This window comes from Periophthalmus magnuspinnatus, chromosome 8 (assembly GCF_009829125.3).
Source record: "Periophthalmus magnuspinnatus isolate fPerMag1 chromosome 8, fPerMag1.2.pri, whole genome shotgun sequence".
Taxonomy (NCBI): Eukaryota; Metazoa; Chordata; class Actinopteri; order Gobiiformes; family Gobiidae; genus Periophthalmus; species Periophthalmus magnuspinnatus.
Genome location: NC_047133.1, coordinates 17,289,896 through 17,309,753, shown reverse-complemented (window position 1 = coordinate 17,309,753; position 19,858 = coordinate 17,289,896). Strand labels below are relative to the sequence as shown.

Sequence of the window (19,858 nt, the reverse complement as noted above, 5' to 3'; positions counted from 1 at the left end):
AGCATGATTGCTAAGTTCCTGCTCCCTGATAAACCAGCGGTGTGGACGTGAAGGGGCGTTATCTTCAACAGCCTCGCTCCGGATTGGCACTTTGTTTACTTTGATACTCATAGTCAGAATTCCAAATATGGAACTTGGCTCTAAATTGGCCCTTTGGAGCCAAACAATGTGGGCAACGTCACACTCACTTAGTCCACTTCTTTATACTGTCTGTGGCGGGGGGGGGTCAAACTCCAATTCACAGTGGGTCGAAATAAAAAACTAAGACAAATTCACAGGCCAAACTCAATATTTATTGAAAATAAATATTGAGCTTGGCCAGTGACCTGATATGTAATGTTTAACCTTTCCATATGGAAACAAACTTTAGTTTTGCTTAAACATAAAATCTGGAAAAACTCAAGCTTGATATTACAAACATATGAGAAAATTAAATTGAAATAAAAGACACATCAGCAGTATTAATTTCTTATTTAAATAAATATAATAAATTATGTGTCTCTCTGTAGCAATTAATTTGGCCGAGGTGACCAGTAGCTTGGTTGCTAATGAGTGTCAAACAGAAAAGGGGTGGCGCTTGCTGGTCTCGACTGCAGTGCACTAGTAAAGCATTCTGGGATTTGTAGTATTAGTGGTGAATGTGCTATATACCAGCGGGCCAGCTCTAATGCACATTTGATATGATTTCAAGGGCCAAATATAATTACACTGTGGGCGAGGTTTAGCCCTCGGGCCTGAGTTTGACAAATGTGGTCTATGGTTTCATACTATTGTAAAGATATTTTGATTCAAAGCAAATACATAAAGTACTTACCCATGTATGCTGCCATCTCTGTCATAGTTGTTAGCACAACCCGTGAACCAGATTCACTGCCGTTTCATCAATACGTTTCAACTTGTCATTTGATTTGTCTGATCTTTAAATGAACCCAGTTTGTGATGTTGAGGCAGATAGACCTTGACATTACTGCAATGACAAATCACAATGAATTTACATGCATCTGCAGCTCTGCGCCAACAAACCAACAGCGCTGCTTTCCCATGCCCACTGCGTTGGTTTGAATGTTTATGGTTAGTCGTGAAGCGTGAAACTGTTTAGAAGTTCCCTCTCATGAACTTGAATATTGAAGGCGGGGCTCAGCTGACTGTGCTGCTTTGTTATCTGGACACGGTAAACAAGGCGTTACAAGTGACTGGTGTTGCCGTGATACTAAAAGTTCACATTTATTTTGATCCTAAGGAGAAGGCTCGATGCTCAACAGTGGAGATGGGACGAGATCACATGCAACACGATCCTGTGAAACTAAACCACTGAGAAAAAATAGGGGTTTTTTTTCATGAGTTTACACTGGGATTGGACAAAAATTGGCAAGTTACATTTCTTGAGACACTGTTGTTCCATAAAACACTGATAAAATATGAATTAAAGTAAATAAAAACAAGTAGGACCAAAATTCTGGCCCTGTAAAAATCTTGTGTCTCGTCCCAAACCTGCTCAACATCAGTGTAAAACGAAAGGTCTATATTTGTTCTAATAATAAAAAATGCATCAAATAAGAATAAGCCTAAGACTAAATGACTTAACTTTGCCTAAACTAAAATGGAAACAATGTGCTTTTCAAAGTATATATTGATATATTCCCATGGCAATGAAGTGGCTGGCTGCTCTTGTGGCTCTCCGGCTGACACACTGAGCAGTTTTTGAAACTTTTTGGTTTTTGAGCTCAGTTTTTAGCATGTTCACTTTTAGGAGAAGAACAGCTAGTTAACTTTTCACCTGACACAATATCTGCTGACCTCAACTGACCAGACCTCCAGACCAGACCAGGCCCCCAGACCAGCCCTCCTGAGCAAAGCTTCTGACCAGACCTATCTCTCTTTCTATCCAACTTATCTGTCTAATTTATCCATCTATCATCTATCTAATCTTTCTATCTATCCATTTATCCATCTATCTAATCTATCCATCAATGTATCTATGCACCTACCTTATCCATCCATCGAATCCGTCTATCAGTCTCTTTTATAGATCAGATAATGAAATATATTCTCTCCATTACACAAATCTTTTAACGTCTGGACATCAGTCAAACAGCGACATACGACTCTGGCCCGACCTCCAGCCCAGAACATGAACCACACCATCCTCCATCTAAGACCGTCCTGACCGTGCCTAGCAACAGCACCACAGACAGATCTGCGGACGCACTGCTCCTGATGACGTGCCCCAGCTGCACTGAAGAACGGGTCAAATGCAGAGGACCGATTTCCCTATGGTGAAAATGAAGCGTACATGAAGAAAACTGCCATAAAACCCCGTACTTGCACCATCGTTTGAGAACCACTGCTCTGCTCCCAAAGCCACGTCCAGCTACAATGTCTTTCCAAACTTTCTCAAGGTCTGGAACTAATCCATCCAAAAGAAACAGAAAAAAACAAGCTGTCAAGTTTCCAGTGTCCAGCCTCTGTCCCTCGTGTTATTCAATTAAACCCAGTGCTACGTTTAAAGTTTATACTAGGGCCCGAAGCAGAAGTGGAAGCCGATATCGATATTATAAGAAAACATATTACAGTGTTTGGCATGAGCGTACAGTCACCTCAGGTCAGAGGAGAATTTGGCAGGTTTTGTGTTGCCAAATGAGCGTGAAATGGCTTTATTATGGTTTGTTTGAGGGGAAACGTAAGAAAGAAGGGGTCAGGGCGTAGACCGAAGACCTGGTCAAGAGCTAGACACTGCGCTTCAGAGCCGGGACTAACAACAAGTAAGAGCTTTTTCATATAACACTGAAATGTTCGCTATCCAGATGTGTTTAAAAGAGAGTTTAAAAACATATATGGCCTGTCAGAAGTTTGGACACAGCCTCTTGTTCAATGTTTTTTGTATTTTTTTTTTACTACTTTATACATTTTATATACACACAGATGACAGCAGATATATGAAGCAAGATATATGGAATTATTTAGCAAAGAAAAAAAACGTTAAATAACTCTATAAAATATTTTTCGACAAAGCAAAGCACAGATATTTTGAGGATTTTAATATATACCTTTTATTCCATCAAAAGCCCTCCCTGTGTCTCAGATGCCCTCCTTGTGTCTTCATGGGGTCTTATTCTGTAGAAAAGCGTCTGATCCTGTAATTTAGATCAGTACAAACACATTCGGAAATGTCTCTGTGTGCCAGATGCCCTCCCTTTGTCTCCATGTGGTCTCATTCTGCACAAAAAGCTGCGAACCCTGTAGTTTAGATTGGTGCAAACATGTTGTGAAAGGTCCCTTTGTGCCAGATGCCCTCCCTGTGTCTCCATTAGGTCTTAGATCTGTTCTGAAATCTGATTCTTGTGTTAGTTTGCCAGTTCAGATTTCTTTTTGTCAATTCTTCTGGCCGCGTTTCAGACGTGAACTTTGAACAGAATCTTTTTATTAAAACATGAATCGCATAAATCTTGTCCAAAAAATCACAGAATTTGCTTTCAATAATTGTGCATACTTTTCTTTTTTCATTGTATTTTTGTAACTTTTGTAAGGCAGTGCAAAGTTTGTGGCGTCCTGTTGTCATTTAAAATCATCTTAGTCTCATCTTTGCTGCACATTTGAGCCTTTTTTACCCTTTTATTGTCATTTGCCCTGTCAATTTCTGTCAGTCCCCGTCAGTTGCCAGTGTCAGTTGTCCCTGCCAGTCCCTGTCAGTTGCTCCTGCCAGTCCCCGTCAGACCTTGTCAATCACCGTCAGTCCCCGTAAGTCCCTGTCAGTTGCCTCTGTCAGTTGTCCCTGTCAGTACCTGTCAGTCTCCATCAGTAGTTCTTGTCAGTACCCATCAGTTGCTCCACAGAAACATGATCAGGACCCTGCACCATTAGAAAACAGCGAGTCTCCATCAGAGCTGTGTCAGTTTTGAGCGCTCCTTCTTCAAAATACTCCAGAATTTTAAAATGAAGGCTTGGGTTAAACATATTTATGAAAATGTGAATTGAAAATAGAAATGGAAAATAGTGCATTTTGGACAAGATGATACGTTTCTGATGACACACGTGAAACCTCTTCAAAACTGACAGTGACTTCTCATCAGCACCATTTTCTGTCTTTTCTGGTTTTGTATCAGCCCTGATTTTGTGCATTTACCATCGACTGTATAAAGAAGTGAGTGTGACGTCACCCACAGCGTTCGGCTCCAGTTAGCGGGAGTGACCTCGAGGAAAGAAGGTGCTTCATTTGTCTGTTATTAATGTTCATATCTTGATTTACAGGCACAATAGTGAAATAGAAAAAAACAAGATCATGTAGAGCGGGTCAATACGAACATTTTAAGACCAAAATGATGAGTCTGACAGCAGCAGTTACAGAGTTTTCCATTATAAAGTGAATTGAAGCCAGAGTCGATGGAGCCAGAAACGCGCCAATGATCACTTCCTGTTTTAAACATGGCAGCTAGCAGGTTAGCCATGTCCATTTATATATACAGTGTATTGTTTCACTTTGTCGCTGCCCCTCCTGTGCGCTTCGTCTTCCTGCGATTCAAAAACAAGATGGAGCCTGAAACGTGGAGCAGATCTGACTGCTGATAAGATCTGAGTCCCACACTGAGCACATCAAAGAGGGATCACTTTCACCTGAGACAACACTCAGATACAACAGGCCGACAGATAAAGTGGATTAAAGCTGACGCTGGAACAACAGCCCATCTACAGCTCACACGGCCCCGATAAAGAGCGCTATCAATACTTAAGAAGAAGCCAACATTATTATTACAGCTTCTCTTATCTGTGTTATATTTTATCACGATCTGACAGTTTTGGCTCCTCTCTGCCGCCTTAAAAATACAAAACTGAACCGATTTAATAAAAGAATGTGTTGGATAATGAAAAACCAAAGTCAAAATCTTTCAATCAAAAATGTAATGAACCTGACTAATGAAAGTACGAACCACAAGATCAGATAGGAGCTACTAAAAGTGCCCACACAATTACACATAGACGTCAGGCCCATATTTAGACTTTTAGCGTTTAAGCTCTCGGGCTTAAATCTCTAGTAAAGGCCGATATTTTGTTTTGGTCGATTTGCGGCCTTAAAAAACGCACAAAGCTTTATATTAACTCTTTAAAAAGAAGAGACAGCTGAAGAAAAATGTGATAACAGCTAAAAAATTTGGAGAAAGTAATGAAAATTGGCCTTAGCTAATCGAGCTAATCGACCATCGGCCTCTATGGACTCCAAACAATCGGCATCGGTATTGGCAACTGCGTGTTACTTTAGAGTGGTCAGATCAGTTCCATTGAGTAACAAAAGCAAAAGTGATGGGATTTTTGGTTCTTTTATGGGATCTGAATCTTTTGGATCAGTTCATTTCAAAAAGCCGCTCAAAACACTGGCTCTTTTTATTTTTGATCATATGACAGAGGCCAATGTGAGAACTCATTTTAGCTCCAAACTAACCACAGACAGAAACAACCAAGGCTCAGATTATGCTTAAAATGGTTCAAACTGAAAGTGGGACTGAGTTTACCATATGGAATTATGAACATCTAAATAAAACGTTGATCTATAGTACTAATTATTCAAAATCTAACTGTTATTATGACGTTAAATATGTTTTTTTGGGCTCAAATCTCTCACTCGTGTGGCCTGCTCTGCTTCTGGGCTGGTTTTTGTGTCGGTTCAGGGTTAATCAGGATAAAAATGCAGACAAATTAGAAAGAAATGAGATCCAGATCCAACCGTTCAAAAGAGATGGTTGTATTTAATTGTGTCTGTATAAGATTTTAAAAAGATAAACTTTGTATGCATGTGTTGTAGCGTTTGTTTGTGAGCGCCTCTACAGATATTTCACTCAGAACACTGCAGAAATCAGCATTTTAGAGAGACTTTTGCATTAACGCTGAAACATTCCACTGTTCTTTCCTTTGGCAACAGCTCCCTCTGGTGGCGCAGCCCGTGTAACTACAGCAGTGGTTTGTGAGTGCACATCTGTGTCACATCTGTCTCTGTGTAATGATTCACTTTAGACACAGCGCTCCAGTGCAGATAGAAGTATAGATATTTAAACAGCTCATCTAAATGACTCCCTCAGTTATAATAAAGTGAAATTTCTGTCAAGTTGCTGTCATTAAACAAGAGAAAAGTTAGACGTAAAACCAAGAGGAGATGAGCCTCCGTCTGGATAAAACGCTAAACAGATTTGACTGGAAAGGATTTCAGTGAAGTAAACACAATAATGTTCTAAGTGTTCTCAGCGAATTAAAGCATCAGGTTCTATTCTCATCAAACTGTTTTTTTCAAATGCAGCTCGTGCTCATATAATATATCAGGCTTATAAAGTGTCCAGTGACTCACCAAATGTCTCTGTGTCTCTGGGTAGGACACCTCCACATTGTCCACTCCAGTTGTGAAGTCGAAATCCTGCAAAACAAAGGATATTTAAGAGTTTTTGTTTTTTTTATCTAACTGTGTAATGAACTGAAATTTAACCAAGCTCGAGATTCAGTAATTTTGAATCACAGGCCATTTTATTTGTTTTAAAGAGGAAAATCAAATCAAATTGAAAGTCCAGATTGATCAATAGGTCAAAACCTGTAATCACCCCACCTCTGTCTGCTCCATAGGTAAATATCTAAATATGTCATATCTCTATGTGGCTTAAATATATATTAAAGGTCCTATGTTATGCAAAACTGACTCTTGTGTGGTTTAAGTCATGCTAAAATGGTGTTATCTCCTCAAAAACACACCGGGAGTTGTGTTTTGTTTCATTCACACATGTTTGAGTAACACTTTATTATTAGTCTGTCTACAACTCCAAAGCTCAAAATGCTCTGTTCCACCTTGTGATGTCATAAAGTGCAAGTTTTCAGGTCCTTTTACCTTTAGTTTAGTAGAGATTGACAATTCCAGTGTTGAAATTATCCAAATGATGGACGTCACAAGGTGGAACAAAGTTTTTTTTTTTTTTTTCTGTTTGAGAGAAGATCTCAGCTGAAATACACAGAGTTTGTGTGTTAAACATGTGTGAATGAAACAAAACACAACTCCGGGTCTGTTTGTGACGAGGAAACAACATCATAACATAGATTGGAAAATTGTGTGTGCCCTTTAAGAATGTAACACTAAAAGTCTCACCAACACAAGTTTACCATCAGATTTCTTGTTTATTACAGAGGCGACAGCTGAGAATTTCATTAAAACTTTACAAGTAATGATAAGGCAAACAACCACAAAACTCCATCAAACACAATATAAATTTCTAGCAAAAGTTCTTTCCATTCAGAAAAGTGTATAAAGTGCGTGGTGAGGGGTTTTACAGCTGCAAAACATATATAATAAAGCTGATACTTCGCGGGTTTCGCCTGTTGCAGGTTATTTTTAGAGCACAACCCCCGCGATAAATGAGGGACCACTGTACTTAAACTAATTTACACCACTGACACAAAAACCCAACAGCAGATTTAAATCACAAAAACTATTATAAATGTACAATATTAATAAAAATCATGAGCTGAAATAAAACACGTTAGCATCTGTAATGAGTCAAACAAGTTATAAATTCAAACTTTTACACCTTAAATCTGGTCATATTGCCAAAAACCTCCACCAGGATGCACCCCCACCCACCGCAGTTTACTTTATGAACAACTTAATGACACTTTCTATCTGTTGTTGCATTAGTTTGTTATCTCTTAAAGGTCATTAAAGGAATACAGCTCATTTCAAACTGTTTAGAGCAAAGCACTTCACAGATTTTTAATCACACAGATTTTATTTTAAAATCAACTAGCTTCATGTTGTCTCTGCTCTGGTTGTGTGGGTTAATTAGCAGGTTAAACACATCACAATAAAAAAAAAACAACAGATATTTAACTGTCAACATGGGCTTAAATATACAAGAACGCTGATGGCATTAAGTGTATTTGATGTAGTTTGTCTGTGTGTATATCTTTAGAATAACTGTAAACTTTTATAACGTTACATGGTAGTTTTCAAGTCATGTTTTAACAGCTCCTTTTACCTTTAGTTCAGTACAGATTAGCAATTCCAGGTCTGAAATGATCCAAATGATTCTAGTGAAGGTGTATGGAGTTTAAAAACACAGTGGCGCACTTTCTGTATCACCACATGATGACATCACAAGGTGGAACAAAGTGTTTTCAGTTTGAGAGAAGAACTCAGCCTAAATATGCAGGGTTTGTGTGTTAAACATGTGTGAATGAAACAAAACACAACTCCAGGTCTGTTTTTGGTACAACATAATAACTTAGATCAGAAAAAGACAAAGGTCAACCACAAAACGAACGCTGCACCTCTGACAACAACCACCAGAGGGCACCTTCTCCAAACACATGGCCCCGGCAGCGGCGCGTGGGTCTGTGACATCTCAGCAGACCGCCTGTCGCCTGTAGCCGCGCATTCAAAGTGAATTATACTGTGAAATAGGATTACGTGTCAAGCAATGCAATGATTGAGCACAATGGCACGGCGTCTGGCAGCCTCGTGGAGTAACGGAATACACAGGCACGAGCAACGCGTATCTGTCAGGCTCATGCCACGCGTTTGTGTGAAAAAGATAAAGCCGCTGCTCCGAGTCAAACGATGGGTATCTCCAAAAGCAAAAGCCGAAGTTAAATCTGTCAAGATGGGGGAGTCTCAGGGACATAATCTCTCCCACATCTACGATCCCATCATCAGACCCAAAGCAAACAAAAAGAAGAATAGTAGGGCCATTAAAGGTTGAATAGGGTCATTAAGGCTGAAACTGGTGACAATAGCTCTTGACAGCTTGAGTGTAGTTAGCTCCTCCCTGCAGATAGATATAAAGCAGTGTCCAGCAGTAATCTGACCAGAACTGAAGATGAGCAGCGAAACGTCTTCACTCCTACAACGATTTGTCCAGTTGACAGATTTAACTTCGGCTTTTGCTATGGATCAGACTTGGACGACTGAGGGATTACACAGACATCGTATCTCCAAAAGTCACGGCGCCTTTTCAAAGTGGTAAAATATAGCAGCTGTGTGAGCGCGTGCTCCCCGGAGACCGCGCTCGCAGACTTACGGGCCTATAATTATGTGCAGGGAGTGCGAGTGTGTGTATGAATGAACATGGCCCATTTTAAAAAGACGCTTTATTGTCAGCACCGTTTCTTCACCAATCGTGCGCTGGGGACTGGATCTCCCTTTATAGGCTGGCTGCTCCCCGCGCGCCTCCCCGGGCCAATGGAGACGTAGAATTATACACAAACATGGTTAGGAATAATCTAATGAAAAAGAGCGGGAAAGGGGGAGATCAAGCCCCGAAGCGCGTTAATCAGTCCCATTTTTCCATCCTTGTTGCATAATAAGAAGGCCCAGACGGTAGAACAGTCGGGTCTTACGTGGGATTGACGTGGGGTTGACGCACGAGACCTGCAGGGCTTTGGTTGGACACAGGACTCTGCTATTTGTGTTCTCCTAAATAAGTTTAATTTTAGATTTAAAAATCACATATTAGTTATTAAATTAGACAGACAAAATTTTAATGTGAACAGACAGACAAAATTTTTGTATGAAGTTGTGTAGTGTTACATTTATTCACTCATTTATTCCTCAAGCTCAGTGAGACATGGCTGGATATTTCTCCAACAACTTCCAAACATGCTCATAAACATCACATTCATTCAAAGACAAGGTAGGTGCTTTGCCCAAGGACACAACTACAGTGTTGGGCTGACCATAAAAGTCCTATATTACACAAAATAGACTCTTATGAACTTTAAATCATGTTCTAATGCTGTTACCTCTTCAAAAACATACCTGGAGTTGTGTTTTGTTTCACTCAGACATGTCCGAGTAACAATCCAAAGCTCAAAATGCTCTGTTCCACCTTGTGATGTCATGTCGTGGTAGTTTTCAAGTTAACGTCTACCTTTTACCTTGAGTTCAGTAGAGATTGGCAATTCCAGAGCTGAAATCATCCAAAATGATACTAGTGAAGGTGTATGTAATTTAAAAACACAGTGGAGCACTTCCTGTATTACCACATGATGACATCACAAGGTGGCACAGAGTGTTTTCAGTTTGAGAGAAGAACTCATCTTAAATATGGCACAGTCTAATTTGGTTTGTAAATTATGATCCGGTTTATTTTTATCCTGCCAAATCCCAAGTTACACAGTTAACGATGCTAAAATGAACCGTACACTGCCGACGTTTAGACGATTGTTAGTGTGAAAAGTTCGAAAACCAACCAAGCACTAAAGTACGGCGACACATTTGACCTCTGACCTGTGCGCCGGGGACCACCTGCAGCAAAGCCTGTCTCGCCAATTAACCTATGAACCGAGATCAATTAACCCGTTTAGCCCAGACAACAGCACATGCATTTTTAACAGCCGCAGAAACACTGGCCCATGTACACACTGGAACGGCCCAAACCATCGTAACTAAAGGTTCTGACCTGGAGCGAAAACACAGCTGCCGGGGTCTTACAGTTTGCAGGTTGGATCGATATAAAAAGGGAGAAGATAGGCGGGAAAAACTGAAGCCTATCGAAAGCTGTGATTAAGCACAAATAGGGCTGCTGTGCGCCGGGGGACCATCACAGTCCATTAAAGATGACCTATTGTGCTCGTGCTATAGTTTTAATCTCTGACTCCCGTGGCTCATTATGTTATAAATTTGCACATTTTAAATCGCAATATTCATGTAAAACGACTTAATAAACGAAAACCGATTTGATCTTATAGCAACAGAAATTACATTATTAACTACTGTGATGTCCCTGTACTGAAAAAGGTGCACTTCTGGATCATTGTGTTAAAATTTACACATTTTAAATCACAATATTCATCTAAAACGACTTAATAAAAGAAAAGAGTCCACTGATTTCCGTGTTAGAAAATCACAGTGTCCAATGGGAGTTGACTTCACCGTAAATGTCATCACAACAAAGCGCTGCATGCTGTTGGCGCCCCCTATGGACAGCTGCACATCACACTAGCAAGCAGCAATTTTTTTTTTCATTTGTACCAAAACGACTACGCGACGCTGACAAATCCTACGAGTATCACCGATTAAGAAAATAAAACTGGAGAACGAAGAGTGCACGTCACGGTGGGCGTGTACCGGTGGAGGAGAAAACGGGAATTGATCAACAAAATGGCGTCTCGAAAATAAGCGATTAAAGATTACTCAAACATGAATCACTCCAATACAACTTCAGAGCGTCAATGAGAAGAAGTGAGTAGAACGTGGTTAAAAACATGGCTCTGAAAAGTCCATTTTGCAGAATACGTCTGATTTAACGTTCTCTGTGTGTTTTTGGGGGGAAATAGGTCGGGATGTGGTCACTGCAGGGTGAGAGGCGTCACCGTGTCGGTCGATATTCAGTGAGACTTGGATCAGAGCAGGGAGCAGACAGAGGGATCGAGAGAGGGAGCTGGAATGGACAGAGTGAGAAGAATTGAACTAGTGAGTCTCAAAATGACTTCACTTAAACTTGATATACTTGAAAACTTGAAACTAGTACTACTTTATAAAGGACTTTGGGTGCCTCGAAGATAGAAAAGTGTACCGTTTATACCAGGGATTGATTCACACATTAACAGACACACACACAGCAATATAGGGGTGTAGTGGGTTAAGTGTCTTGCCCAAGGACACAACTACAGTATTCATCTGTGGGAGCTGGAATCGCACCATCGGCAAACGAAAACTCAACCAACTGAACTACTGCTGCCCATAAATACATAATTGCGTACTTCTGAATGCCAAAAACATTGAAATTGGTATTGGTGATTCTACAGTGTTTTACATGTTTTTAATTTTGTTATTGTGCATTATATAATTAGGGTAAAAGAAAACAAGTCTGGTTTATTTAAAAAAAAAAAAAAGCAGGAAGAAGTACTTTTATGCCTGCAGAACAATATTACTGTAAGAGTTCAGTGAGGTTCATCTGGTCTTCCATTAATTTATTTTTTATAGACTCTTTTTTCCAGACCAAGGTTTAGTTTGTTTGCATCCCTGACAGTTTGGACTGCTCACTAGCGCCTCAGAGTGGTCACGTGATGTTGCTGTGTCGTGTCCGCTCAGCTGATTTGAACACTTTTTGTGCTGGGTTAGCTGGAGGCAGGACGACAGCGCCATCTGCAGTCCAACATCTTCAGGACAGAATGTGAGAAGGAAACAGTGAAGGAGTGCACATGAGCAACAAAACACAAAGAAAAACTCAAATCTGACCAAGAGAGAACCATTTTGGACTGGGACGGCGCAAACTTCATTGGGATAGAGGACAACAAACACCGTTGCTGTATTAAGGAGGCAATCTAAATACGTAAACGTGCCCACGGGACTTTAAACTGAGACGAGGGGCCTTTTCACTCTCACACACCTGGGATACTGTCCTGAAGAAGTCAGACTGCAGATGGCGCTTTCGTCCTGCCTCCACGGGTAGAAAGACAGCACCAAAACCTGTTTAAATCAGCTGACCGGACACATCACGGCAACATCACGTCACCACCCTGAGGCGCTAGTGAGCAGTCAAAACCATAGACTGCTAACCGCCGTTACCCATCGTCTCTAATTCACTTTACATTGAAAAACTGTGTCCCCTCTCTCTGTAACTGCTGCTGTCAGACTCATCATTTTGGTCTTAAATGTTCGTATTAACCCGCTCTACATGATCCTGAGGTTTTTATTTTACTATTGTGTCTGTAAATCAACATATAAACATTAATAACAGACAAATCAGGCCCCTCCTTCCCTAAAGTTGCTCCTGTTATCGTTAGCAACAGGTTTGATTGACAGTGTTGCTAAGTGCCTGCTCCCTACTATAGCAGCGGTGCGAGCGGGAATGGACGTTTCTTTCAACAATCTCTCTCCGGATCTCTTTGGTTGCTATGATACTCGCGATCGGAATTCCAAATGTAAAACTCAGCTTCAAATTGGCCCCTATATCTGCTCTAGCCTCCATGAGCTTCATTTGACTGGAGCCGGACGCTGTGGGTGACGTCACACTCACTTAGTCCACTTCTTTATACAGTCGATGGTCAAAACTGTTAGATATGAAAATAAACTAAACCTTAAGAGTCTAAAAATAAAACTAGCATTTTAAAAACAGTTCTTGGGCGGTGCTTTAAAACTTCTATAACTGACCTGACTGGCATTCGGCATAATCAGCAATGGGACTAAACTTTTCCTGCTTCCACACACTGTAATCCGTTTGACATTCCAAGTCAAACAGAGATATCCAGTTTCCTTCATTTATGGCAAAGATATTGTGCAATTGTGTTGTGAAATCAGATGCTGTCTTCTCCAATCAATCCTTTTCCCTCGCCCTATCACAAATGATTATAGAGCTGGTGCTGGAGCCATACAAACACAGCCATCAGTGGGTTAGTGAGGCGTGCGTGATGCGGATCAGCGGCGTCCTGCGAGAGATGCTGTTGAGGGCAGAGAACAGATGTTTATTGTGCTGTCATTAGTTAGCTTTAATTGTTCCTATTCAGTTTTACGCAGGACATATCGAGTTAATGAGCTCGGATGCGAGGAGAGGAGGAGGGAGAGGGAGAGATAGGAGATAGGAGATAGCAGCGAGCAGATATTAGGGCTTAAAAAGGGAGGAGTTTGTAGTGGGGGGTACGGCGTTAAAATGTGCGTTCAGACCCCAGCATCACCAGTTTGAGCGCACAGGCTGCAGACTTCGCATCATGAGCACCAAACATGAACCAAGCACTTGCCTCGTCTCGACTTTGAGCTGGGATCCCCGAGTCTCCCCCCGGATAATGCCACTTTACGGATACCCCGCGTAACAAGTCGCGTAAAAGGCTCTTACACAGGATTGTCGGACTGTAGAATCCAAAAGACGGGACTCCCCCCCTTCCCCAAGTGTCTGCAGCCTAATATTTGGACATGGGACCGACTGTGAGCATCGCAGGACCCAGCGCCAGAGGATCACCCTGAAAGCAGTCTGGAAGAAGGGAGTTTTGCGTCTAATGAGTTTGGAGTTTTAAGGTTTTACGCACCGGAATGATGAGTCCCAATCGTGGCTTTATCCTGCTGCTCCTCAACGGCACCGCTTGTCTGGTGAGTGGCACGCGTGGCAACTTTACGCACACTGTCAATCTGCATCCATGTTCTGTCCATGCGCAAAGTGTTAGCGCCAAACATGAACATCTGAACTAATGCGCGTAGTTTAGCCATATCCACTCGAGCAGACTTGGCCATTAAAGCTGACAAATTGAACTAGACATGCAAGTGGCTTTCTACATTAGCAGCACGGCGCCTTGCTCGTCGTTATCCACGGTTTCCAAGTGATTTTTCTTCCTTGTATTTTCTAATAACGCAAACACGAGCTCCTCTTTGGCCCGCGCTACTCTCACTATCACTATTCCCTCCGGACCCTCGTGCCAAGCGGCGTGCTCGGGCGCAGCTTGTCCATCCCCTCTCAGCTCCACTCCTGTGCGTAACACAAGCCCGGGCTGTCACTTTGGAAAGCAGAGGCTTCATATGGAATAACGTAAAATGCGTAAAACATGATTTGAATACGTTTCATTACGCACGTGTCACCAAAACTGGATCATACAGAGAGCGCGCGTGCCAAAAGGCTACACACATATTTCTGACATCAGCTCAGTTAGTCTTGAATAAGTTTTATTTATGAACCTGAGATTAATTGCTTATTTATTCATTAAAATGTCTTTGGAAGCGCACAAGGTCACACTGTCCATTCTGTCTCATTCTCTCCAACAAAGCCATTTATCAAACACATCAAACTACACTTTTAATGCCAGAGTTTTATTAGCCTATTAATAATCATTTGTTAATAAAATATACAAGGTCAGCTTTGGAGGAATAGAGCGATGATGTTCACTGTTGATTTATTGCCCATTAATGTGTTTAAGCTTCAGTTTTTATCCTTATTATGACATATGGTATCCAACTATCAGCAGTTCTAACTATAAACATGTAGGATCTATGAATGTGAAGGTCGGAGATGGGAGAATACTTTGAAAATGTATTTACAGAACATTTGTGACATGTTCTGGTGCATGGTCCAGTCAGAATCCTGCATTCTGAGTACTTTAATTCAAATGCAACTCAATGTAAAAGTATGTACAGTGTAAAAATGCAACATGGGATTAAAAACTGTGTTACTTTTGCATTTCATGTCACAGAGAATATCAAGAGAAGAAAAAAATATCACTTGTCTCACTGGAAGAGCTGTGTTTTGTATTTTTCCTCATTAATACGGTGCAGTTTGAACCCAAAAATGTGTGATCAAGTAACACAATGTAAGACTTTGATTTTAGAAAGGTAATTGTACTCTGAATACCAACAAATGAAAGAGTAACTGTACCTGAATACAGTTACTCAACATTAGTATTCTGAATACATACTGACTGACTGGGACTAAACATACAAATAAATCTGGACTAGACCAGGACTAGACCAGGACTAGACCAGGACTAGACCAGGACTAGACCAGGACAAGATCAGGACAAGATCAGGCCAAAACCATGGCCAAAACCAGGACAAGACCGGAACTAAATCAGGACTAGAACAGGACTTGAACAGGACTAGAACAGGACTAAACCAGGTCTAAACCAGGACTAAACTAGGATGAAACCAAGACTAAACCAAGTCAATCTGGGCTAAAATGCAGACTAAAAAAGTGTGAACACACCCTGAGACCACCTTCTCATTTCAAATAAACTAGTATCAGCTTCAGTTAAAATCTCTATACTCTGAATTGTTTTTTATTATAAATGTGATTTTCAGACTGACGTCAAACACGAGTCTGTTTCTTTGTATAATTGAGTTTAACATTTCGGTACCACAATAAATGTCATCTCCAACCAAACGCAAAACAACCAAAGTGATTCATGAAGTAGGTAAAACAGATGTTCATACAGTTACTCAAAATATGTAATCTAAGTATATATTTTAGGTACATGTATTCAGTTACTACTTCCCAACACTGGAAGCTGTGCGTACATTTATACAGTTTCTTTCTCACAAATGTACTTCGACACCTCAGCGCGGTGCCAGACTTGATAGAATCCAGCCCCATATGCAAACTGTAAGTGTAACTGTAGATATATGCAGCTGTTTAACTGGACTTCTTGGCAGAGTAGAGCAGAAGAAGAAGTCGTCGTCGTCTAGACCACTTTGACTTCAGGATCTCCCTCCACTCCTACATTTGCGCTCTCTGTGCCAGCTCCCATATCGCTTTCATCTTCTGCTCATTTGTTAAAAAGCCGCTTTAATGAGAAATCTCAGGATCCACGCGAGGGAAGTGGAAAACATCCTTGTGCTCGGAAACCCTTGGGCTGGTCGCTTTGGATCATCACAGGAAATGAGAAGGAAAAAAAAAAAAACAGTCAGCAGCTAAGCACTGAGCGCAGTGTTTTTGTGCGTCTTTGTAGATGACCTTGTGCTTTTGTGTGTTTGGGTAAAACAAAATAACTCAGCTCTGAAGACTGACAATCAAACAGCACAACCCCATTGACGTACTCTTAAATACATGTGCTGTTTAGAGATAGGTCAATATGTCGCTTTGCTGATTTTTTTTTTTATCGGCTATCGACCTGAATTCTCCATAGAGAGTTGCTGCATAAAACTTTATTTTACATGCGCTGTTTAAGATAGACCAATATGTCGCTTTGCTGATTTTTTTATGTATTGTTTATTGCCGTGAAATCTCACTTGTGAACCCATAGAGAGTTGCTGCATAAAACTTGATTTTACATACGCTGTTTTAGACCAATATGTCGCTTTGCTGATTTTTTAATGTATCGCTATCGACCTGAAATCTCCTGCCTGAACCCATAGAGAGTTGCTGCATAAAACCTTTTTTTTACATGTGCTGTTTAGAGATAGACCATGTCGCTTTGCTGATTTTTTTTATGTATCAGCTATCGACCTGAAATCTCCTGCCTGGATCCATAGAGACTTGCTGCATAAAACTTTATTTTGGCAATTAAATGCGATGATGGCGTTCACAAAATGAGACTATACCTCATTAGAAGTAGTAGTAGTAGGGTTGTGAATAAGCATGGGATGATAATGAAATTTTGCATGATCGTGGCCAAAATAATTGCGATAAATGATTATATCTGGATAAATATCATTTTAAAAATGCTATGGACATGAATCATTATAATTTTAATATTATAAGTTCCATGTTTAAACAACTGGGATAGTATTGTACTTTGTTTTCAGTGAAAACAACTATGATTTAGCAGATTTGGACCCGGGCAATAAGCCTCACATGGGCCCCCCTCTAATACAAATTAATAGGAAGCAGCTTCAATTCTGGGCCCCTTTACTCCCCCCCGTCGACTCCTGTGTGAGTAATTTATTTTTTTCTGCACATTCAGGTGATATAAGGGCGATTATCACAATTATATAAAATTTCCCACTAATGATTATTGTCAACACTTTTTATCATGATAATCGATGCTATTGTTTATTGTCCCATAGTTTAATTGTGCTGTAAGAAGTAAAAATATAAATGGTATTTTTTATATATATATCTGTTGTAATCAGACTCTAAACAAACGGTATTGGCCATGAAAAAAACAAAAAACAAAAACAAACATATCAGACAAACTCTCGTGTCGTTACACCGCTACTGTTAAATACACCAAAGCACATTCATTTTTTAAAAAAACAGTAGGAGTAACTTCACCTTTTTCTGACTTGAATTCTGAAGCTGAAGAGTTTGCGCAGCTCACTGTGAAAATCTGTTTTACTTACTTCATGAATCACTTTGGTTGTTGTGCATTTGGTTGGAGACTTTTATTGTGATACCGAAATGTTAAACTCAGTTATACAAAGAAACAGACTCGTGTTTGACGTCAGTCTGAAAATCACATTTATTAATGAAAACAAGGCAGACTGTAGAGTTTTTAACGGAGCTGAGACTAGTTTATTTGAAATGAGAAGGTGGTCTCAGGGTTTGTTCATATATTTTTAGTCTGCATTTTAGCCCAGATTGATTTGGTTTAGTCCTGGTTTACCTCCTGGTTTAGACTCTTATCTAATTCTGGTCTAGTCCTGGTTTAAGTACTGGTCTAGTCCTCATTTAGTCCTGGGCTTGTCCTGGTTTACTGTATTCAGGTACAGTTACTCTTTCATTTGGTGGCATTCAGAATACAGTTACTTACCGAAAATCAAAGAAATACATTACAGTACTTGATCATGCAGTTTAGGCTTCAAACTGCACAGAATCAGTGAGAAAAATATAGGACTCAGCTCTTGTGGTGAGACATGTGAGGTTTTTCCTTCTCTAATTAGTGATGGAAAGACAAAACAAACAGTGACACAAACATAAAGCTGTTTTTAATTCTATGTTGCATCTTTACTCACACAACTCACTTACTCACTCAACACAACTCAACGTAAAAGTATTCCAAGTATTCAGAATGCAGTACTCTGATTGGACCATGTATCAAAATGTGTAACAAAATACATTTTAATGCAGGTATTCAGTATTATGTAACTAAATACATTCCCAAAGTATTGTTCCCATCACTGGTCCTGATTTAGAACCTATTTTGCAGAGGTAGGGACTACTCTAAATCAGGAAAACACCCAACTTTTTTTTTTCTCTGGATCATTTGCAGTATTGATACTTGCTCAAACGAGTATCTAGTTTCGACTTTATTACTGATTAATTTTAGAATACACACCGAAAGGCTCTGCGGATATGAGGGACTTCAGTTATATTGTTAGAAAAGTCGTTTTAGGGCGTCAGCTCTGTTGACAGATTTGCATACGGTAACTTAATAATTTTTGACATAATATTTGACTAATTATAAACGTGGAACTGTGGAGTGTGATGTTCTTAAAAGAAAGAATGGGAGAGTGCACAGTTTGGATGCTTGGATGTATTTTAATCGTTTGTAACCTGCAGATGGATACTAGCTTTATCTAAATGTGGTGTTAAGCTTCTCTTCTTTTATGAGATTAATGTGTTTGCACATGGTTCCTGTTAAAACAAACCAATAAACTAAAACGAAACTATGCTTGGGATGATATTTTGGGTTGATTTTGATAATTTCCCTCAAATTTTGTAATTTAAATGTGCTACAAATTCCCCCCCAAGCAAGTTTTCTTATCAAAGACCTATAAGAGAGCTGTTTAGTCACGTTTTGTGCAGCTATCTCTCCATATTAAAGCGTTTATGTAAAGCTTTGCGTAGAGTTTTCAGCAGCAAATCGTCCAAAACAAAACATCGGTATGCGCTGGAGATTCAAGGTCTATCGCTGATACGCTAAAAAGTCAAAGTAAAATATCGTTCTCTCTCTAATTAAATATCCAGGTATCACATTTTGACAACGTTGATATTCTCCTCAAAATGTCACTCTCTTTGGATTCGAGTAGATCTGTAGAGTTCACAGAGATTTTGAAGAACCACACGCAGGCTGAGTACGTAGCAGGATGAGCCCCTCTCCGAGACACTGTGCATGGGATAATAGGCTTAACGCTTGTTCTTTAGCTGCTGGAGCATGTGCGAGCTGCGGGGCTACACCATATTGTACAAAGGTCTACAGCTAATCATAACGCAATTAATACTCGCGCTATTCTTCCTCTCCATAGAACAGCGCACATGACACCCCATAGCCACTGATCCCAGCTAATTCATTAAGCTTTTGACACTGAGAGATTAGAATGTAATTAATATATGGACCCGGTTATGAATGTGGAACAGTTAAAATTGTATTATAAATGTGATTTTCTACGGTAATGGCCCTGCGTAGCTTCGACTGCGGTTTGGTCTCGGGGGAACACTGTAAGAATGACTAATAATAATAATAATAATTGAACTAAAAGAGTTTTTCAGACGTAATGGTACGCCTCACTTGTTAATTATTCTATGTAGAGAATATA

At 40.1% G+C, this 19,858-nt stretch overlaps 1 protein-coding gene across 1 annotated transcript in view; it reads left to right on the top strand.

The window, feature by feature from the left end:
- Positions 1-13,990: 13,990 nt before the first annotated feature.
- The window catches only part of LOC117375028 (neurexophilin-1), a 49,678-nt gene continuing 43,810 nt past the window's right edge, over positions 13,991-19,858 (top strand). Inside the window, exon 1 of the mRNA XM_033971274.2 lies at positions 13,991-14,047. Coding sequence (XP_033827165.1) covers positions 13,991-14,047 — 57 coding nt within the window. The remainder of the gene's footprint in view (positions 14,048-19,858) is intronic.